Genomic DNA, 23,633 nt, shown 5'->3' with positions numbered 1-23,633 from the left:
AAATTTGGGCAGAATCTCCTCTCTTCTTTCTTTAAAAGGAATCGGAATTAGGGCAGAATCTCTTCCTCTTTCTCCTTAAACAAGGCACTAGAGCAGAACCTCCTTTTCTTTCTCCTTCTCTCTCTCTTACTTTCTCTCTCTATTTCTCCAGAATTTCCTTCTCTCTAGAATTCTAAATTTTCAAAACCTTAGGCCCCTATTTATAGAAATTTTGAAAATACTATGCACTATGCACTATTCATTAAAATAATATTATAAATTACTATGCACTATGCACTATTCATTAAAATAATATTATAAATTACTATGCACTATGCACTATTCATTAAAATAATAAAATTTATTAAAATTTATAAACTTCAGATCCGCAGCCCCCTCTGTAGCCGCCAGTTACTGTGTACATGCACAGTAAAATACTATTTACAATACGTAAATACGTATTTATGAATAGTGAAAAACGTATACGTGAATAGTAAAATACATGAATAGTAAAATACGTAAATAGTAAAATACTTAAATAAAAATATGACAAACCTTCTAATAATCTCAATAAATATTTAAAATCAAAATAACTTATTGTTTTATTTATTAAAATTTGGGATATTACATTTTTAAACCCTTTAATAATTTCATAAATATTTAAAATACATAAAAATAACCCTTTTTCATTGAATAAAATTTGGGATGTTACATTTACTCCCCTCCTTTTAGAAATTTCGTCCCCGAAATTTGCTTGAAAATATGAATGAATAAACTTCACGTATCTTGCTTTTTAAATCCTATGCAACCTTACTACCTTATTGATGTACAACTCAAAAGATATCTAAGGATACTCTTATGACCTCCTTCTAGGATTGCTTTAAGCTCTGACATACTAGAAATGCACAACTTATCCTTAAATCTCAAAACTTCATCCACTCCAAATTTAAACTCACTCTCCATACCTTGATTCAATTTCTCTACTTCTCTTTCATCTTAGACCATCACGCTTCTGCTGCGCCACTCTGATACATTTTAGCAACTCCTAAATAAATATTAAGAGTACTCTTATGTCCTTTCAAGTTTACTAAGCATCCAAATGTGTCCTTTCTAATATCTTGCTTACTTGGGTCACTAATAAAGGATCTAACTCCTGGTTCCTCTAATCTCACCCATTAATAAGTCAATGCTACTAGAGATAATCTTACACATCAAGCATAAGTTTCTAAATTCTGCAATCAAATTCACTCCTTAAATCATCAAAATAATAAATTAGTGATCATCGTAATCAAAATATCTGCCAAAATATTGTTTTTACTTCTACGATTATCTATAAAGATCAAGCTCCTAAGCATATGTTACATATATCATATCACTAATTTTACTACTCCATCTACAACCAATTCAAATTTTTATCCATCACCTTATCTTATAGCCTCGTATCTTGTCACCAAAATGAATCAACTAATTATATTTTCTCAAATTTCTTTCAATGATCCACTTGTTACTCGAGTCATACCTAGTTTTACATTACTAGGAGTAATCTCACAAGGCAGACTTAAATTTCTAATTTGAGTCCAAAGATCCATAAGGGAAAATATAAAGGTTTCCTACACAAAACATCGGTTACCACAATAACTTTGGCTCAATAACTTTCAAAATTAAAATCTTATTCCTTAAAGATTTTCAACTATCTCTTTCGGTCAAAAGATATTTAAGGCTCTTATGATCGCTAAATACCTCAAGCTTAGTATTATACCAGTAATGTCTCCAAAATCTCAAGTGTAAACATTACAACCCCTAACTCAAGGTCATGGAAATAATCCATCAAACTTGTCTTCAAAACATCACTCTATACCACATAAAACTCACTAAAGTCCGGTAACGTTATCACTAGTCAATGTTTCCATAAGAGTTGAAACTACTCTCAAACCTACTATTCCACATAAAGATAATACTTCCTCCTAGTGAATGTAGTTAAGGGCAATACTATCCTAGAAATTCCTTTAATAATTCTTTAATAATAATAGGCTAACCTAATAAAACTCTTATCCTTCCTAACTGGCTTAGATATTTCCTCATTTTAAACACAACTTCTACCTAAACAGATCCATATTTACCTCAAATGGAATTTACAGGAACTAGAAAACTTACCTCATATAATAAAATAAAATAAATATAATAGTAATTCTTAGACAATTTAACATATACCCATCTTAGATATATCTTCATCTTCAACTATAATATGATCATATCACACCCTAAAATCACTTTCACTAACTACACGACATTCACCAATTGATCCCTAAGGTCATCTATCCACAAATCAACATGCATGCATATTAAATCATATTAGAATACCTACTTTAAACCTGTTTATATACCATTCATAAGTATGTACATGAACAACCTTTACCACATAGCATCATACAACCTTAAACAACCTCTTAATCCACATGATAACATCCCAAATATCTTAACAAAGTCAATTCTTATCATTGCATTGCCTACTAACCCAAAAATATTATTATACAGCCTAATTTCTTTTTTTTTTAAATAACTATCAAAGAAAACAACACATAGAGAGTTCAATTCTTCCATTTGATCTTATCCTATCATCAAAGAAAACTAATTGATTAAACTACAACTCTTAGAAAGACATAAGATTCCAAAAAGATCATCTCCTTAGCTAAAGATTCAAAAATCACTTCAAGTATATTCAGCGCTTACAACTAAACTTCTGATCATCGAAGCAGTCATAACTAAAGTTTCAAACCTCTGTTTTATCTTTTTCCAATTCCATTGGGAAAATAATATCCAAAGTCATAATCTTCATAAAGACCGCAAAAAAAAAAAAAAAAAAAAAAAAAAAATCTAATTCTGTCAATATGATACTCAAACTGTCAAAACTGTAGCGAAAATATTTTCTACACCAAACAACATTAGTGTATCAATATATCTAATGTCACAAAGTACCTCAACTCTTTCCAAATTCACTCCTCAATTTCTCGTTCAAGCTTCTCAATACTATCCTCAACCGCAATAACTCACATGCTACCTAAACCATAAATAATTAACTTGTCAATAATAACACTTAAGGGAATTATCATCATTTCGATCTCTCACCAAGGAGACAACCACCCTTAGATTGAACCTGCTACAACTATAGATGTCAAAAACTCCACCAATCATAAACTCTTAGTACACTCAATGTATCACTCACATCCAAGGTTCTAATAGCTCTAGTTGGCTAACACTATCATGACTATCTTTCCTCTAATTACATAGCAATATCAAAATCAACAATATCAACACAAAACAAACATCATCATCATAATACACAACAAATAAAACATAGTCAGAGTACACAACAGAGTCATGATAAGCACATAACACACACGTTCGATTAAATCGACCTGCTCTGATACCACTAAATGTGACACCCTCTACCCCAATATCATTAATAAACATAAACTATATTTATAAAAGATTTTCATAGAATGATATAAAACAATAAGTATCATAAGGTAGAAGATGCACATTCATAATACATACACATAAATATTACACTCAAGAAGTTATTATAAAACAAAGATTATAAATTAATCCCAGTAAAGGTGGCAGGGCCTCCTAGTTAGGAATTAACTTATAATCTTTTAGTAAAATTATAATATGACAAAAATACACACTTTCAACATAAATAACATAAAAATTACAAAAGAAAAATAATAATAATTTAACAATAAGTCTAGCTAATCCCGATGTCACATCTTATCAGAGCGAAACCCAAACAGAAGCCTAAGCTTCACCACCAACATCCTTAGTCTCATGCTAATTATCTGCATCATAATTTAAATATACACAAAAATGACAAGGGAGTGAGAAACTTCTCACTCAGTTGCAGATATAGAAATAAAAGTTAAATAGCACACACACACGCAATATAATTCACATATATAATCAATCTCACATATATGCTTATGTATAATGATTTCCTTGACTTGACTCACTAATGTATGCATGTGGCGCCATACAGAAGTTGCAGAATTTATCACTGGTGACCCAAAGGTACACCTATCACTGGTGTTCATACACCTCGTTAGCATGTTACATCACTGGTGTCCCGAAGGCACACCTATCACTGGTGTTCATACACCTCGTTAGCATATCGTGGGTGACTCAAAGGTACACCTTGTTAGTCGTGGGTATGCGGCCTCAGCGGCACACCTGGAGTAATATGTGCATATGATGCATGTCATACATTCACAGACTCAACCTTTAGCATGTTACACATATTATATTCATATTTCATAATTAAGAATTATTTCAATAATCCAATTTAATAGTCCAATAGTCCAACAGTCCAAACAGTCCAACAGTCCAAACAGTCCAACAGTCCAACAATCCAACAGTCCAGAGGTTGCTTAGGTATCATATTTTTCAATAATAATATATTAAGATCTTTTAAGTAAAGTAGGAAGCTTAAAAGGTAATATAAGATAATAAGGAGGCTCAGCCTTCCATTTAAATAATAGATGACAAATTTATAAATACTTAGGAGGCTTAGCCTTCCATTCAAATAACAGATTCTAATATGTAAATAAATAAGATATAAAACAAAACACATCAATAATACATATTCAAAGAAATAAACAACAGGCAAGGGATCGGGAGCCAATCCAACAAACAAACTATTTAACAATTATTCCCACACCCCCAAGCGAGGTTTCCCACTCCCCCCTTACCTGGGTTTACAGAAATTTGGGCAGAATCTCCTCTCTTCTTTCTTTAAAAGGAATCGGAATTAGGGCAGAATCTCTTCCTCTTTCTCCTTAAACAAGGCACTAGAGCAGAACCTCCTTTTCTTTCTCCTTCTCTCTCTCTTACTTTCTCTCTCTATTTCTCCAGAATTTCCTTCTCTCTAGAATTCTAAATTTTCAAAACCTTAGGCCCCTATTTATAGAAATTTTGAAAATACTATGCACTATGCACTATTCATTAAAATAATATTATAAATTACTATGCACTATGCACTATTCATTAAAATAATATTATAAATTACTATGCACTATGCACTATTCATTAAAATAATAAAATTTATTAAAATTTATAAACTTCAGATCCGCAGCCCCCTCTGTAGCCGCCAGTTACTGTGTACATGCACAGTAAAATACTATTTACAAATACGTAAATACGTATTTATGAATAGTGAAAAACGTATACGTGAATAGTAAAATACATGAATAGTAAAATACGTAAATAGTAAAATACTTAAATAAAAATATGACAAACCTTCTAATAATCTCAATAAATATTTAAAATCAAAATAACTTATTGTTTTATTTATTAAAATTTGGGATATTACATTTTTAAACCCTTTAATAATTTCATAAATATTTAAAATACATAAAAATAACCCTTTTTCATTGAATAAAATTTGGGATGTTACATCTGACAAGAATACACTAACGTAAATTTCATATTTTTGTACTAGTGAGTCTTCCTATGTGTACTCACGTTCAACCTTAGTCACAACAACATCCTTTTATGATAATCTTCTAGAGGTGGTATTGGAAGGATTTGATGAACATCTCCATCTTGTTCTTCTAATAAGGGTATTTTTCTACATAAAAGGCTACAAACCTTGTAAGAGAAGCTTTTTCTGGTAAGTACTAACCTTTACTACTTCCCATCTTATGATCTTTTCTTTTAGCACGATTAGATACTCAACTCCGTCAAAGATCAAGCTCTAATACCAAACTATGGAGAAAAGAGAGATACTAGAAGAAGGGGTTGAATAGCGTCAATAAAAAAACTTAAACTTTTGAAATAATGAAGTAGTATCATTATAGTAAGGAGTGTAGACAAAGATATAAAACTATGAACATAAAGAATTTTTTATACTGATTTGTCTCAACCACTGAGACTACGTTTAGTTCTTGATCCAACCAAATCAAATTCCACTATCTTATACAAAGATACAAATATTCTTTTTCTAAGTCACTTTTGGCTCAAACCTAAGTGTTTTTTGAGTTTCCTCTTCAAACAACTACCCAAGTATTATTTTAACAACCAAGTATTCTTTTATAGACAAACCTCTTCAAACTTAAAGCAATAACACTAAGTTATAGTTGAGCAAGATAACAATGTTGTTTTGTCTTACGTTCAAGACGTGATACAACCAGTATAATACATAGTTGGTTTACAAAAAGAATGAATATGAATAGTTCAATAAAAATGGTTATCCTTTTCTAAATCATCATGTTTCCTTGTATAGGTGCTTTAATGAAGATGACCATTACAGATCCTTGAGTATCTCTCATAGGCTTGCTTCATATGTCTTCATCTTTATTCTTTGTGAAGAGAAGTTTCTATTGGTACATTAAATGCATTTCACCAAATTATCACTTCTTATTTAATTAAGAAAGTTACTTATCACCTTTTAGGTACCAAACGAATGAACCATGCGTGTGTCAAGTCAGAACAATTCTAAACAACTTTATTTGGCGCTTTCCATGATTTAAGGGCACTTTTCGTCTTTTTCTAACACAACATTTTTTTTGTTCCTTTTAGTTGAATGAGAACTAAAGAAGCTTTTTCATTCGATTTGTTAAGGAATCATACAAACACAAGTGATTTTGTTATTAGACATCATAAATGATATGAAATGAAAATGTGTTCTTTCAAACTAAGTGCTTCATCCAACTAAATAACTTAACCATCTTAGTGCCTAATTCGTTTTAATACTTTATTTGCAGAATTTTTCTCTAGAAAAATGTTTATGTTTGTCGACATTAAAACTTGAAATCTTAGGGGATTTAAAATCATCTTTTAACCTTACAAAGATTATTTATTATTCATTAATTGATAATTAATTTAAAGAGTAAAATTCAATTTATTTAGAAATAAAATAAAATATGATTGATGGAGATAAATAAATATCTAAAATTATCTCCTATACATAAAATACGATCGTTTATGACAATGTGTTTTAAAAAAAATTTGAAGAGAGGAGTTTTAAATATTTTTAAACTTTATATGTAATTCAGTTTTAATTTATTACAATTATTTATGAATTAATTTTAATATTTTAAAATAAAATTATCAATAAATAAAAATAAACTTAGGACATAATTTAAATTATTTATCATAAATATAAAATATAATTTATATATTTAAAGATATCTACTCATTTAAATTTTAGATATAATTTATATCTTCAAATATAGTATTTATTTATATATAAAATTTATTTTAAATTTTAGTTATATATAAACATTTAATTTGTGCACTTTGTACAAGTTAAAATATTAGTATTATATAAATAGGATTAAAAAAAATAATCTGAGATAAATAAAATTATTTTTGATCGGTTAGAAAATAATAATAATAATAAAAAGTAAACGTAGTTTAACAAATAAAGATATTTTTGAGATATTTTGAACGGAAAAGATTGTAACAACTAACAAGAAAAATACATTCAATGAAAGGAAAATATATTGATAGTGTTAAAGAAAGAAATAGTTTCCCTTTTCAAATTATATATTCTAACTTAACAATAATAATAGATTATATATCTTTTCATTTAAAGAAAATCTTTTAAATTAATTCAAACAAGCATTGAACTTTAATTATTCATGAGATTTAATTATTAATATATAAGTTAAATTACACTTTCCGTATTTTACATATTTTTAATACTTATTTTTCCTTTATTTTTTAAAATATTTATTTTGGTCTTGTATTTTCAAAACTTGGATCATTTTAGTCTTTTAAAGATAATAATAATTTTTTTATTTTGTGACATAATTTTGAATTTTTTTTACTCATCTAAGATTTGAGTGATCTCACTAGATTAACCTATATGAAAATTATAAACTTAATTTATGTTCAAACTCAAAATAACTAAAAACATTATAAAAATTACATGAAAATAAATCTTATGAGCTATTAGAAATTATATGATATTCAATTATTTTATTTTATTTTTCAGTTAGTTATTGGATTCATTTTCATATAACTTTCACATGTTTATGTTGGATTCAATTATCAAATTTAAATAATATCATCTAAATGTATTTAATGGAATAAATTAAAAAATTAATCAAAATTATATCCAAAAATGAAGCTATATTATTTGATAATGACTAAATCGATCAAAATTTAAAAACATTTTAAGAGATAAAAGATTAAAATAAATATTAAGAAAAATGAGATAAAATAAAATATATTTAAATGTGTTTTTGGTTTTTTTTTTTTATAGATAAGACAGTTGTATAATTTTATCTTCTCATATTTTAATTGAATAATTTTAATCTCTTAAGTATATATAATTTTGGTCCTTCAATTTTAGTCCCTAAAATATTATAATTATATAATTTTAATCTTTAATATATTTAAACAAATTTTTAATATTTAAATTATATAATAATAATAAATATATCATTTAATACATATGTTACTTAAATAGAAAAAAAATTGTATAATTACAATACTTTAAAATATAATCACAATACTTAAAAGATTAAAATTATTTAATTAAAAATTTAATGTCAAACTAAAATCATATAATTATAATTTTTTGAAACTAAAGATATTGAATTAAAACTAAGATTAAAATCGTATTATTGTAAAGAAAATTAGAAACACGCAATTATGCCAAGAAAAAAAAAAGGTTTAATTTTTTCCTTTTTTCATTCCTAATGAAATATCCCCTTTTATCCAATAGTGCGTCCTTATTCATGATATTGATAAAACTTGACCAAAAATAAAGGGTAGAAGATACGCGAGTCCACGGAAGAGCATTATAGGAAAAGTTCGTGACGTGATTTGACGCTAACACTTCCGTCACACAGCACTCTTGTTTGGGTGACATTATTTGGCGCAGCGGTTTCTACTATCTTGTATTTTGCACTACACCTTCACTCTCCACAAAGGTGCAAACCCTTTTCCCGTGTCTCAATTGCACTTGCATGTGAACATTATTTTATCTGATTTTGCCACTGTTCTTCTGTCAGAATTGCAATTTCACTTGATAATTTATACTGATTTTTTATACGAAATTCTATTATACGTATTAGGGGCCAAAGGCACGTAAGTAACTCCATTATTTTATGGTTTTTTTAATTTTTTCTTTGCACGTAATTCTTTTCATCGTGAGCATGGTCCACAAAATTCAATCATCTTGACGTTTCCATTGGTTGTTTTTTGCTTGGAACAGTTTCTTCTTTGTCTTTTTCCATCATATTCCATGAGTTTTAGTTAGTATTAAGTGATACCATCAATTCTATCTTCACTCTTGGCAAAAGGGTGGCATAGAAAATTGTACCTTGTGCCAAAAGCTCTCAATTTTACAAACTTCTATGCTGTTAGATCTCTCTCTTTTGGTATGTGTTTATCCCTTATCCCTTTTTTAGATTGAGAAAGTGGAATCTGGATTCTCCATATACATGATGGTTATCTATGGTTTCTGTTTGGTGGTGTTATCACGCGGTTGGCGTGTTTCTTGGGTGATTGTGATATCATTACGCGCATTCTGCATAATGTTAAAAAAGAATGAATTTGGGATACCCTCAAACTATTATGACACTATAATTGTTGAAGTGTGAAATGAAGGGGTCCACTCTTATCGCTACAAGACTCTATCAGTGTTACTTTTTTTTTTTTTTTTTTTTTTTGTAAATTCTAAATAGCCTGATTGGCCAATTCAATTTAGAATTCAGAATCCTGTCTCTTAGTTTGTAGGATGATTATCTATTCATTAATCTTAAGAAGCCAGCAAATTGATTTTTTGTAGGTGACTGAGCCTTTGAAGATATAACAAAGAGAAAAACCAGCAAACAGGAAATTGTGTTGATACTATGGCAGAAGATGATATTTATACAGAAGATGGGACCGTTACCGTCTCAGGAAAACCTGCCATCAAGAAAAAGACTGGAAATTGGAAAGCCTGCTATTTTATTCTTGGTATTGATTTCATTTTGTTAATTATCATAGAAACTATGTTGTGTAAACTTAACATAATATGTTTGAAATTTAGTACATATGCTAGAACTAGAATTTGAAGTTCCTAAGATGCTGTGTTTTAATTATACCATTTGTGGCAGGAAATGAGTGTTGCGAGAGATTGGCATACTATGGTATGAGTACAAACCTGGTGAACTATCTTCAGGTTCGTTTCAACCAGGGAAACATAACCGCTGCAAATAATGTCACAACATGGTCAGGCACATGCTACATCACACCATTGCTTGGAGCCTTTCTGGCTGATTCATACTTGGGAAGATACTGGACAATTGCTAGTTTCGCAACTATCTATGTCATTGTAAGTTCAGAGAATTTTTTTCTTTTTTGTTGAGTCTCGTGTTATGTTAATGGCATTTAATTTTCACTCCTCTGACCTAAGTTTATATTTTATTTTAATGTCTATCAAGTTCAAAGTCGACTTGGATCCATGATTTGATTAACATGTAATGCTTTTTGGGCTTATTCATGTTGTCTGAATTTTCTCTGTTTAATTTATTTATTTTACTGAAAGTTAAGCCAACTGAATTTCCAATCATGTTGCTTTCTACTCAATTGAAAACAATATTTTTAGTTATGATATCGATAGTTCTATCTTTTAACACATTTCATTTATCCCATTTGAAATTTTCAAGTGATTTGAACTCCTGTTTTATTTGCTGTGCCTTTCAGAGCCCTTTTATGAGGAATAAAAGGATAAACACAGCAAGCACTAACCTCTCCTTAATGGATGTTTATTTGCTCTGCAGGGGATGGTACTTTTAACATTGTCTGCTACTGCCCCTGGAATAAAGCCAGTATGTGATGCTAATGGTTGCCATCCAACATCGGCACAAACCGCAGCTTGCTTCATAGCACTCTACTTGATTGCTCTTGGAACCGGTGGCATCAAACCATGTGTATCAGCTTTTGGTGCAGACCAATTTGATGAAGCAGATGAGAAAGAGAAACTAAGGAAGAGCTCTTTCTTCAACTGGTTTTACTTCTCAATTAATATTGGTGCACTTATTGCTTCCTCAGTATTAGTTTGGATACAAATGAACGTTGGCTGGGGATGGGGTTTTGGAGTTCCTGCTGTTGCAATGGTCATTGCAATCATATTTTTCTTCAGTGGTAGTAGACTCTACAGACTTCAAATACCTGGAGGAAGTCCCCTCACAAGGATTTGTCAAGTCATAGTGGCAGCCTTGAGGAAATTCAGTCTTCAAGTGCCAGAGGATAAATCTCTTCTTCATGAGACTGTAGATGTAGAATCTGTCATCAAAGGGAGCCGCAAGCTTGATCACACAAACCACTTCAAGTGAGTTATCAAATACATGTTTACATCTACTTCTATAAATTAACATCATCCATGAATTGAAATATTCATATGCTATTCATATTCTTTTGTTTTTTGGGACACTACTCCATACACTATTAAAATTTTTAGGGTGAGATATATATATTTATGGTCAACAACTAGTACTCTCTAGTGATAGTTTCATTACAATAATTAATGATCAAATCAGCTTTTAGGTTTAATTGCACCTTTTGCTACCTATCTTTCACATTTTTATGAATTTTATTACTCAATTTTCAAAATTGCACATTTTGTTATCAAACTTTCAAAATTCCTTTGTCACTTTATTAGTTAACTGCTAAGGTGACATATTTACCGTTGATGAGATATGTTAACTACTAACATAGATTGTTGATGTTACATACATACATATGACGGTGTAACATAATGTGTCATGTCAATAATCAACATGTCACGTTAACAATCAACGTGTTACATCAACAGTTAATATGTCATACTAACAATCAATTAATAGTGTTAAACAGTTTATTAATAAGGTGGTAAAATATGCAAAATTTTTAAAATTAAGTGTGTCAAAATTTATAATTTCAAAAGTTGAGTGTAAAAATTCACAAAAATATAAATGAGTGATAAAAATGCAATTAAGTCTAACTTCTATTAAATATGCATCTTCTATTAGACTTCACCATAAAGCATCTGTTGTTTACTCTAGCACCCTAAAGTTTAATTAATATTATCCTTGTCTTTTCTGATCAAAAGATATGTTGATTCCATGCAGGTGTTTGGATAAGGCAGCAGTAGAGACCCAATCTGACCATACTAAAGGTTCGCCAAATCCTTGGAGGCTTTGCACAGTAACACAAGTAGAGGAACTCAAATCAGTAATCTCTCTTCTACCAGTTTGGGCATCACTAATTGCCTTTTCAACTGTATACGGCCAAATGAGCACCATGTTTGTTCTACAAGGCAACACAATGAACCAGAACATTGGTCCTCGCTTCAAGATCCCATCAGCATCCCTCACCATTTTCGACACGCTAAGTGTCATCTTCTGGGCCCCTGTGTATGACCGCATCATCGTCCCATTTGCAAGGAGGTACACTGGCCACAAACAAGGATTCACAGAACTCCAAAGAATGGGAATTGGCCTTGTCATCTCCACTGTTGCCATGATCGTTGCTGGCGTTTTAGAGGTTGTTCGCCTTGACATGATCAGGAAAAACAACTACTATGATGTTGAGACCATCCCCATGTCAATTTTCTGGCAAATACCCCAGTATTTTATTGTTGGATGCGCAGAAGTTTTCACCAACATTGGTTCCTTAGAGTTCTTCTATGGCCAGGCACCAGATGCTATGAGAAGCATTGGTATGGCTCTCTCACTCACCACTAATGCCTTGGGAAATTACGTTAGCACACTGCTTGTCACTATTGTAGCTAAAATCACCACAAGGCATGGTAAGCTTGGTTGGATCCCAGACAATCTGAATAGAGGCCATCTTGACTACTTCTACTGGCTTTTGTCCATTCTCAGCTTTCTCAACTTCATTGTATTTCTCTGGGTTGCAAAGAGGTACAAGTACAAGAAGGTGGCTGGGAATACTCATTAAGATAATAATAGCTCGAGGTTGAACAACTCTATTTGCTGAAGATTTCTTTTAGTAGTGTTTTTATCTTGCGTTTGCACCACTTTCTTAAAGGATTAATTGTATAGATGTTATTTGGAGTGTTTTGGCATGTTAAAAAATGTTTTCTTGGTTTTATATTCCGTTGTTTGTTTTATGAATCTGGCTCACTATTCGCGAAAGTTATTTCACCTTATATTAGGCCTGTTAAGTATTTTATTAATCAATTAAATTTTTCCTATAAACTAAAATCAAATCATTTATGTAAAAAAAAAATTCAGAAGTTGTCATTGAGAGTTTCTCTAAAAACTTAGGTGCTTTAGTTGACTTCAATTTTGTTCTTGTATTGAACTTAAGGTAGTATTAGTTAGAGTACTACGGGATGATAATAGTAAAATCTTGGTGATGTCTGCCTAATCTGCTCATTATATAATTGCTTTGTTTTTTTTTACCTCTTTATCTTTTGTTTGGCTAAATTATCTCGTGTGATTGACCTTTTAGTTAGGTATTATTATTAGGAAAAATTATACTTTCTCTACTTAAGTCCTATATTATTTACACACCTTCTCTAATTTTTAAAGTGATTAATAATTTCTTAAATATATTTATCTAAATGACACATATTCTTATATAAAATAATATCATTTGTATATTATTAAAAAAATCAAATTATTAATATAAGTTTCGACGCCAAATGATACTTTTATTCAATTTTAATTCATAAATTATAACTTGGCTGTTTTGCATTTTATTTTTCACATCACGCAATACATTGGAATTATATTTTTCTCTCGCTCTTCACACAATCGCTCCCTCACTTTAATATTTCAAAATAAAATTGCATAACATAACACTGCCTTAACCATATATAAGAAAAATACGTGTATAACCACCCACACACGAGTATCTTCCTATTTTATTTTATTTTTGTTGTTTCACTTACATAGTTCATTGTTTAATGGAAACCATTCTATTGTCACAGCATTTCTCTCACATATCAACCAAAAAGGATTTTCTTTCATCTTTATTATTACATGTGTGGCCGCTTTTTGTTATAGTAAACATTTTAGCCCGTAAGTGTTACAACAATCCTAAAGCATAGATTGTAAAAGTCCGAATAATGTTTTTACAAATAAGAGAGAACATTGTAAGTACTCTAAAAATGAAGGATTGGCTGTTATATGATTAGCAGAATCTGAATCAACTGTTAGTTTTTCTCCTTTTCTTGTTAGCTAACAGTGTTATATATCCTAAAGGAAATGAAATGAGTAGATTTTAAAAAAGTTAGTAAGAGTTGTGTGTTATTTAGAGAGATATTAAGAGAAGTAAGTATAATTTCTTCTTATTATTAAAGTTAGCTTCCTCTCTATGAATTATTCCCATCTATTATCATTATATTTGATTTCATTGTCTCTTATCTCTTACAACAATTATATCTTTAACAACACATAAATCACAATATTATGATAAGAATGGATAAAAAGACTCAATATCTCATTGATTAGTTATAGTCAATCGAAACTTAGAAAGCTCCTAATTTATAGAAGATATTTTATTTATTTATTTTTATTTTATTCTCTTATAAGTGTGTGATAAGTAGAGATGAAAATAGGTCAAGGTTTAAACATAGATTTATGGTCTGACCTCTTTAAAATTTGACGCTTTTAATAAAAAGGTCAAATTTAAGCTTTTAAAAAAAATCTATTTATATAAAAAGATTAGGCTTAGTCTTATAAAAAAAAAAATATGTTAGGCCTGATAAATCAGTCTAATTATTTACATAATATAATAATAAAATAATATATATTATTAAAATTATAAGTAAACCAATAAATTTATAATACAAAAATAAATTATCAATATTTAAAATATTTTTTATACAATTTTTTTATATTATAGGTTTATAAGTTTACAACTTGTGTATGAGTATACATCAACATACATGATTACATGAATTTTTTTTTGTAGAATAAGGAAATTAAAAAGCAGTACGAAAACAACAACTAGCCTACATTCACTAGATCTTGAAGGAAAACTTCAAGGGCTAGGGATGGAGGAGTAATGAACTCTTTAATCAAACCGTTGGCCCCTAAACCTATGAATTTTTTCATTCAATAGGAAATGATTCAATTTTTCTCTTATATTTCTTTTAAAATTTAAAATTTAATAATATTAAGTAAACTATATTTTAAAAAAATTAATTTTTAAAAATTAAGCTTATTGTCCTAATTAACATTAATAATTTAAATGAATTTTTAAATATACTAATAGGTCATACCATACTTTAAAAAAGGTTAGGTTAGATCTATAAAAAAGTCTATAATAGATAATAAGTCAAACTTATACTTTAATTTTGCAGAACAAGTCTAACCTATATATTCAAAACTTGATTTGGCTTGGCCTATTCTTATCTCTAATGGTAAGAAATTTATCATAACATGAGTATTGAAAAACACATATTTCTTAAAATTAATATCTAATTTTTCATAAATGAAAATCTCAAAAAAAAAAAAAAGATTTTTTTTTTCAAAGTAACTTGAGTATCCAAATGTTATTACCCTCTTTAAGATGGACAATTATGTAGGCATGTGGCCACCATAAGTCCATTGGTTGCAAATGCATCCTCAATTTAAAACATCATTCATATGAATCCATTGAGATGTTGACTACCCCGAGACTTTTGCATTGGTGGATGATTATTTGTACTTGTAGGATGCCATAATGCGTTAAAACTTATCGAGTTAGCTTATTTATCGACTAAATTTGGATGTACTAAAATTTAAAAATATCAACTTGTTTAAACTACTCTATATTTAGCTTAACTCATTAACTCACGAATTAATGGAAGAAATTCAATTCATTTTTTTAAAAAAGATTTCCTTTTACAAGTGTTTATTGAGAAATTTATCATAAGATAATTAACAAAAAATCTAAAATATAAACTGGAAACATTTTGTATAAAACTTACTGAAATTAATTTGAATTTTTCATATAGAAAAAGGTGATACAACTTCCTTTATATAGGAAAGTGAAAAATGAAAAATGTGTAATGTGCCCAATGTGGGACTAAGCTACTAAGCTATGTGAAAATGAGCTTGGGCTGAACCAATGTGGGACTAACTTTTCTTTGATACCCCCCACAAGTTGGAGGGTGGAAAATATCTAACACTCCAAGCTTGGATAAGAGATAGAGGAAAGTCTTGGGAAGTAAAGCCTTAGTAAAGAAGTCTGCCAGCTGATCTTGAGAGGAGATGGGCAAAAGTCTGAGCAAGCCTGCTTGAACCTTCTCACGAACCAAGTGACAATCAATCTCAAGGTGTTTTGTACGCTCATGGAAGACAAGATTATGTGCAATGTGTAAAGCACTCTGGTTATCACAGAAAAGTACATGGGATTTGTGAGGAGTAATCTGCAAGTCATCAAGGAGGAATTGGAGCCATTGGAGTTTACAAGTTGCTGAGGCTAAGGCTCTATATTTTGCTTTAGCAGAAGAACGAGCGACTGTCAACTGCTTCTTATATTTCCAACTGATGAGAGAGTTGCCAATGAAGAAACAATGCCCTGAAATAGACCTATGGGAATCCACACAACCACCCCAGTTAGCATCTGAGAAGCCTCGTAGTTGAAGGAAAGAATCCTGTGGAAAGAACAGCCTCAATCCAGGAGCACGTTTAAGATATCTAAGAATTATCACAAAAGCCTTGTGATGAGACAAAGTAGGGGAACTCATGAACTGGCTCGCCTGTTGAGTGGCAAAGGCAATATCTGGGCGAGTGGAAGTTAAGTACAAAAGACGCCCCACAAGCCTTCTATAAGAGGATACATCAAAAAAGGATTGACCATTGTCTTGGTGAAGTCTGATAGTAGGATCCAATGGTGTAGTTGTTGGTTTGTAGTCCAAGAGAGAAGAGTCCTGCAATAAGTCCAAGCAATACCTCCTTTGTGAAAGGGTAATACCAGTAGAAGAGTGTGCAACCTCTAAGCCCAGAAAATACTTGAGAATTCCCAAGTCCTTAATTCCAAAGGTTGTATGTAATTGAGTTTTGATAGCAGGGAATGTATCAAGAGAGTTGCCAAAAAGAATTACATCATCCACATAGATTAACAACCCAGTGAAACAAGAGACACCAAATTTAAGAAACAAGGTGTGATCAACAACTGCTTGCTAGAAACCAAGTTTAAGAAGAAAAGTAGAGAGCTTCTCAAACCATTGCCTGCTTGCTTGCTTTAAGCCATAGAGAGACTTAGTTTACAAACCAAGTTTGAAGAAGGTACTGTCAAACCTTGTGGAATGATCATGTAAATGTCTTCATGGAGGTCACCATGGAGAAAAACATTATTTACATCTAGCTGGTGAAGATGCCAACTGTGTGAGGCTGCCAAAGCTAAAATGACCCTGACTGTTGTGAGTTTTGCCACTGGTGAAAAAGTATCCAAATAATCAAGCCCTTCTACTTGATGGTAACCCTTAGCAACCAGCCTTGCTTTATATCTCTCAATGCTGCCATCACTACAAGAAAATTGCGAATTAGAGAGGAAAAAATCCTTCGCAAATCCCTCGCTAAACAAAATAGCGAGGGACTAGCGAGGGATTTGCGAAGGACTATTCCCTCGCTAAATTCAAGTCGTTAATTAGCGACAGATGCATATCCCCCGCAATTCCCTCGCTACATTCATTCGCTTTTCCCTCGCAACCAGCTTCGCTAGTCCGTCGCAAATTTGTGCCGCTAATTCGTCGCTATCGCCTCGCAAATGCAGAACCTAAATTCCCTCGCTAATTGCATTTAATATTTCCTCGCTAATCCCTCGCAAATATGTCTTTCGCTAATCCCTCGCGAAACCCTCGCAAATATTTTCTTCGCAGATCCCTCGCTAAACCCTCGCAAATATGTCCTTCGCAAATCCCTCGCTAATCCCATGCAAATCCATCAAAGCATATGGATTGAGTTCCCTCGCGAATACCACGCTAATATCTTGCGAAACTTTCCTAATTTATCTATATATATACATTATTCTCTCATGAATCCTTGTAGATATGCCACTTAATTTAATATTTTAAATAAATCTAAATCAACTTCATAATTTTTTTTCAATTCGACATGATTTAAAATAAAAGTTGCATGTAACAATATCTCTTACAAAACCAAATTGTTAAATGTCTTACAAAATCCAACTTGTGCATACTATCTTAAAGAAACCAAAACTAATTAATGTCTTACAAAAAGAAAAGTCAAATAACGAGTCATCCTAAATAGTAATCAACTTAAGCTAGTAAAATCATCATCTCGTCCTTGATCCTCCCTATGTTGGTTGGTTGATGGTGTTGTTGATGGTTGAACTGCCTAAATTATTTGTCTCATCATCTCTGGTAATTGTGTTTGCAAAAAAGAGACCAATGCATTATTTATAACTGTAGTGACCCGTTCTTCTGTCATAGGCGTAAGATTTGTAGAGGAACCTGCAACCTCTGAAGATGAAGCTTGGGTAAAGCTACTAGTTCCAAGATCCAAGCTATGTCTCATGCCATGCACCCTTTTACCTATTTTATAAGAATTAAGAAATCTAATTGTTAATATTTAATTTTTATTTATTTTTAATTTTTTTGAATTATTTCTAAAATTATTCAAATTTTATTTGTATTTTTGTTGAAAAATCCTACTTTCATACTCATATAAAACACTTTTCACTTTTTTGTTTGTTTCCTTTTATAAAATCTTTTTTTAATTATTAGTTGCATTAATTATATTTTATCTAAAATATCATTATTTAATTAACATTTTTTTAAGACAAAAGATAATAAATGTTTGAAATTAATTAGATAAAAAATCTTTTATTAAAATGAGAAGAAAAAAAATAAATAGACACATAGATATCTCTTCTAAACATTAATTAATTAGGTAGAAAGTGATTAAGTGAAAAAAATGCTAATTTTGAAAATATTAAATTATTGATAAATTTATATTTTTTTAATTAAATTAACTAATTTTTTTAAAATATATATAATTTAGTTAACATTATCTTATAATTAGAGAAGTAGTATTAGACAAATTGGAAGGACTTATAAAATAAAAGAGAATAAAGACGGAGTTTTCAAAAGGTTAATTATTTTATCGCCAGCTATGATTCATTTGGAGGAATCAAATAGCCACTTCGATATTTCTAACGAAGTAGGTTTGGTTAATTGGTGTGGCTTTCCATGTGAACAGTAAGGTGATGAATCGATTTTCTATTATTTTTTTAAATACGCAACCTTTTCCATATAGCATTTGTTAGTGGTTCAGCAGAAAATATCTAATGCAGTTGATTTTTCGATTTTCTTCGTACACTAGCATTGAACAGAAATACGGATCAGACTTTTCTATGAAAGTTAATGCTCTGTTCTTTTTTCTTCTATAAAGACAAAAATAATGAAAAAAAAAACACAACATAAAAAGTTTAACTAATTCAAATAAAATTTAAGCAGAAACCCAAAACATGAACACACATCAAATTTACAAGCATTTATCAATTTAGATAATGGTAGAAAATAAAATGTATCAATCATCAAAATTTATAAGAGTTATTTTAGCAGACCTTGGAAATCCAATCAGTGCAACACGTCCATGGCCAAATTTTGTAACTTCAAATCCATCTCCACCTCCACTAGAACCCTAACAAGATTAAGTATACCACACCTAATAAAAATGGATACAGAGGAATAGCAAACAGTGGCTGAGAAATAATTCAGAAACCTATGTATGTTGAAATAAAGAATACTGTAAAAAATTCACTAAGCAGATTGCCAGATTCCGAGTACAATTCTTATAACAGATCATAGATGGATAAGAATCTGTTGGGAGAAAGGGGATTACATAATAAAGATAATAAGCCCTCCTTGAGGAAAGAAAATAATGGAAAAACCTATAAACAAACTGAAGGAAACAAAAAAGAAACAGACCAATTTCTTAGTAATTGATAAGAAAAATTCCACTAAAAATTTATGTGCTAAGCTACCACATAGATAGAAGTCAATGCAGTTGTACCACTCAAATATTAAGGGGAAGGAGTTTTAGATAAAACAATTCAGCATCACACTCCATCCATAAACATCATATTCCATAACCCAACAAAAACAGAACCTAATTATAAAATTTATTCTTGTTCTTCCTATTGAGGCCTTTATAATGAATACATAGAAATTGACACAAGAATTACTGAATCCAGACGAATCCATTACTTAAATCTAAGACTGGTGTAACCAAGACTACAGACAGAAGAAAGGCACCAATGGCCTCCTGCTAGGAATTTCTATTGTTCAGTCTTCTAAGCATGTATGCTAATTGCTAACGGAGCTGTGACAGCTCGAACAACAGTGCAGCAAAAACAATAAAAAGTTTAGCATCTGAGTATCAATCTAGCAAAGGCCAAAATACTGTCAATGACCCGATGCACAAAATTGGACAAGGAATATACCCTCCTTTCCTAATTTACAAAATTAAAACAGACCTAACCCTCCAAGGAAAGGTCAAACATCTAATACTAAAACTAAAATGCATGAACTCGTTCTTGTAGTCTTGAATTGTGAACTGCATTACCTTTTGATCGCAGGCCACAACCAAACCTCATCTGAAACCACAATTTAAAACCTTTCCCTTGTACATAAAATCAGGTTTCTCACTCTTTGCAAAAGGATAATAAGAACCACATATAAAACTTGCGGATTAACTTGTACAAAATAGACCAAATTTTAAAAGGACAAGTGCCATTCAATAATCAGTTAAAGGAAAATAAACATATAACACAAAACAGTTATTTTAGCATGAGCGGCGCGAAGCTCCATATGCTAAAGCCACCAGAGTAGGGGACAAGGCTCAAGGGCAGCGCGTGGCTCGGCGCATCGTCAGAGTGCTGGAGGATCGTAGAGAGAGAAACCCGGTGGCCAGCGTTATGCTGTTATCCGACGGTCAGGAAGAGAGGTAATAAAAATAAGCGGGAAGAGAAGGGCACCCCACCTTTCACCTCTTCTGAGTTCACCTTTCACCTTTGAAAAAACAATTTTACTCTTAGGATTTAAAATTTAAAAGGGAAATTAAAAAAAATAAAGCGCTAACAACTCTTTTTTTATTTATTTTACATAAGTATAAAAAATATTAGTTAATATAATTTTTTAAACATATTATATTATTAAATATAAATATTTTAAATTTTTTATTTGATAAATTTAAATAACTTTTATCTTTATAAATGAATTTAATTTAAACTATAATTAAAAATAACAATAAGCTAAATAGAAATAATACTGATAAAAATATACAAAAAGATATATTATTATAATTTTAATATCATATTATTTTAAATTTCAAAATAATATTAAAAAAGATAAATATAAAAAAAAATTATACATAGTAATAAGTTGTTTTAAAAATAATAAAATACTGGTATTTGAAAAAAATTTAAAATACATTAAAAATGAAGTGAAATATTTATTCTATGCAATTAGTTTTGTTTTAAATCTCATGTATTTATTACTTTTACCTCTTATAATATTAATATTGCTTTTATTTTGAATACTTTTAAATAAAAAACTAAATTAAGTTGATTAAAATTTTTACAATTCAAACTACTGAAATGAATATTACTTAATATTATACGTGTTTTCTATTTATTTTTTTTTTGAGAAAAGGTAAGTGTATTTTTTTCTTCACACAATCATGCAATATTTATTAGTTATAGAAAATGCATTAGTAGTAAAATAAATACTTTAAAAAGTAGTATTTCTTTTAACAACATTATAATAAAAATTTTATTTAAGATTTATTTATATATGATATAAATGTACTAAAATTACAATTGTATAAAAATATAATAATATTTGGAACAAAAAACTTATAAAAGCGAAAAGTATTATAGCATACGGATGTGGCGAGAGAGAAGAAAGTAAAGTTATGTTTATTGAAGAGAAAACACACACACACACATATATATAAATATTTAGAAGAAAAAAAAAACTTCCTTGAATGTTGATCCTTCCAATTTTTTAAAATTATTTTTAATCCTTATAGGATTATCCTTTCTCAATTTCAATCTTTATAATATTTTTTTTCAAAGTTTAGTCAATATAAGTTTATATTTTTTCTTTCTAATTTTTAGTTGTTAGTACGAAGTTACATGAACTAAAGTGAAAGAAAATTATAATATATATTTAAAGAACTAAAATTTGAAAAATACATATTTATAAGGATAAAAATTAAAAGAACTAAAATTGAGAAAATATGAATTTACAGAGACTAAATTCATATATAAATCAAAATAAACAAAAATATTTTAAATTATCATAATTAAGAAAACAAAACATATACGGACTAAATTCATATTGTAAACATATAAATTATATTTAAAATTTATGATGATATATATGTGTGTGTGTGTGTTTTAAAAAATATATATGAGTGAAAATTTAGTTACTTCAAAAGTAACTCTTAAAAGAGTTATTTAATGAATGTAATTACGTTATATATTGAATTTCTTATTCAATAAATTAAGTCTAAAAATTTGTATACTTTATCTTTTAATCAATAGTTTTATTTAATCAATAGTTTTATTTAATAGATAATCTTAGATAATATTTAATAATTTTTAAAATTAATATTAGATAATATTTAATAATTTTAAAAATATTTAAAAATACTCAATAATTAAAAAAAATGAAGAGATAACAAATAAGATAAAATATATATAAGTAAAATAAAAAGAAAAAAAAATGAGGAATTTCAAATTCTTACTTTTTTGGGAGAATTTGAAATTCTACTATTTCAAGAAATTTTAAAAATACTTGAATTTCAAATTCTACTAGCAACGAAATCACTTATTTGTGAGGGATTAGCGAAAAACCTTTTCCCTCACTAATTTACGACGGATTTGCGAGGGCTATACTTATAACTCATTAGCGAGGGATTTGCGACAAGAAAACTCCCTCGCTAGATGAAAAATTCGTTTTTATATTTTGGCTCATAATTTGGCGAGGGCTTTGCGGAGATTTGCGAGGGCCTAGGTTCCTCACTAAATAAGCACTAACTTTAACGACGGATTTGCGAGGAGATGAAGGTTGGTCGCAAAATGATCCTATTTAGCGAGGGAATTTAGCGAGGGATATAAATCTAAGCTATTTCCTCGCTAATTAGCGAGGGATTAGAGAGGAATTGTATTCCTCGCCAGTCCCTCGCTAATTAGCGAGGAAATAGCTTGGATTTATATCCCTCGCTAATCCGCGAAATTCTTGTAGTGCATTAGATTTCCTTTTTATTTTGTATAACCATTTGTTTCCTATAGGAATAACTCCAGGTGGGAGAGACACCAAGGACCAAGTGCCATTGAGCTCAAGAGTAGTGATCTTTGCAGCCATGGCTTGCTTCCAACAATCATGCTTACTGGCTTCGTGGTAAGAGGTAGGCTCATGATGGTGGTCAAGAGAAGAGCTATAAATGGCATGTGAAGGGGATAAACTAGCTAGAGAAACAAAAGACAGAATAGGATAGAAACTACCTGACTGATGCTACTAAGGAATGATGGATGAATTACATTGATAGTCTTGCAAGTAGGATGGTTTGGTTTTGTGTCTGGTGGATTTTCTGACAGGTGGTGCAGAAGGTGAATTAACTGTTGGAGAGGAAAGGGGTGTGAGTGAGGTGTTTAATTGTGAATGGTTAGAAGGAGGGTTGTTGTCTGAT

The 23,633-nt window shown here is 30.0% G+C and overlaps 1 protein-coding gene and 1 long non-coding RNA gene across 7 annotated transcripts; one reads left to right on the top strand and one right to left on the bottom strand.

The window, feature by feature from the left end:
• The first annotated feature begins 8,784 nt into the window (after window positions 1-8,784).
• LOC109815700 (protein NRT1/ PTR FAMILY 8.1) lies at window positions 8,785-13,065 on the top strand. Of its 4 annotated transcripts, none has more exons than XM_020380491.3 (5): window positions 8,785-8,915; window positions 9,776-9,945; window positions 10,086-10,303; window positions 10,752-11,302; window positions 12,081-13,065. In XM_020380491.3, the coding sequence occupies exons 2-5, from the start codon at window positions 9,840-9,842 to the stop codon at window positions 12,910-12,912; spliced, it is 1,707 nt and encodes a 568-aa protein (XP_020236080.2). In that variant the 5' UTR covers window positions 8,785-8,915; window positions 9,776-9,839; the 3' UTR covers window positions 12,913-13,065. The 4 variants fall into 4 exon arrangements, with proteins under 4 accessions (XP_020236080.2, XP_020236078.2, XP_020236079.2 ...); XM_020380489.3 differs by lacking the exon at window positions 8,785-8,915 and adding an exon at window positions 9,212-9,365; XM_020380490.3 differs by lacking the exon at window positions 8,785-8,915 and adding an exon at window positions 9,479-9,596.
• Window positions 13,066-18,029: 4,964 nt separating this feature from the next.
• Window positions 18,030-22,149, bottom strand: LOC145956910 (uncharacterized). 3 transcript variants are annotated; one of them, XR_014433291.1, is made up of 3 exons: window positions 20,502-20,948; window positions 19,501-19,601; window positions 18,030-18,466 (listed from the first exon to the last, which is right to left on the bottom strand). It is a non-coding gene; the product is annotated as an uncharacterized LOC145956910 (long non-coding RNA). The 3 variants fall into 3 exon arrangements; XR_014433290.1 differs by having other exon boundaries at window positions 19,501-19,577; window positions 20,502-20,938; XR_014433289.1 differs by having other exon boundaries at window positions 19,501-22,149.
• Between the last annotated feature and the right edge of the window lie 1,484 nt (window positions 22,150-23,633).

This window comes from Cajanus cajan, chromosome 4 (genome assembly GCF_000230855.2).
Source record: "Cajanus cajan strain Asha chromosome 4, NIPB_CcT2T_4, whole genome shotgun sequence".
NCBI lineage: Eukaryota > Viridiplantae > Streptophyta > Magnoliopsida > Fabales > Fabaceae > Cajanus > Cajanus cajan.
This window is presented reverse-complemented; position numbering and strand designations above follow the sequence as displayed.

Bases quoted from the DNA above. Each gene is read 5' to 3' on its own strand.
- LOC109815700 (XM_020380491.3), top strand. From the start codon at position 9,840: ATGGCAGAAGATGATATTTATACAGAAGATGGGACCGTTACCGTCTCA. The intron at 9,946-10,085 runs GTATTGATTTCA...CATTTGTGGCAG, and splicing joins AGCCTGCTATTTTATTCTTG to GAAATGAGTGTTGCGAGAGA. The intron at 10,304-10,751 runs GTAAGTTCAGAG...TTTGCTCTGCAG, and splicing joins TCGCAACTATCTATGTCATT to GGGATGGTACTTTTAACATT.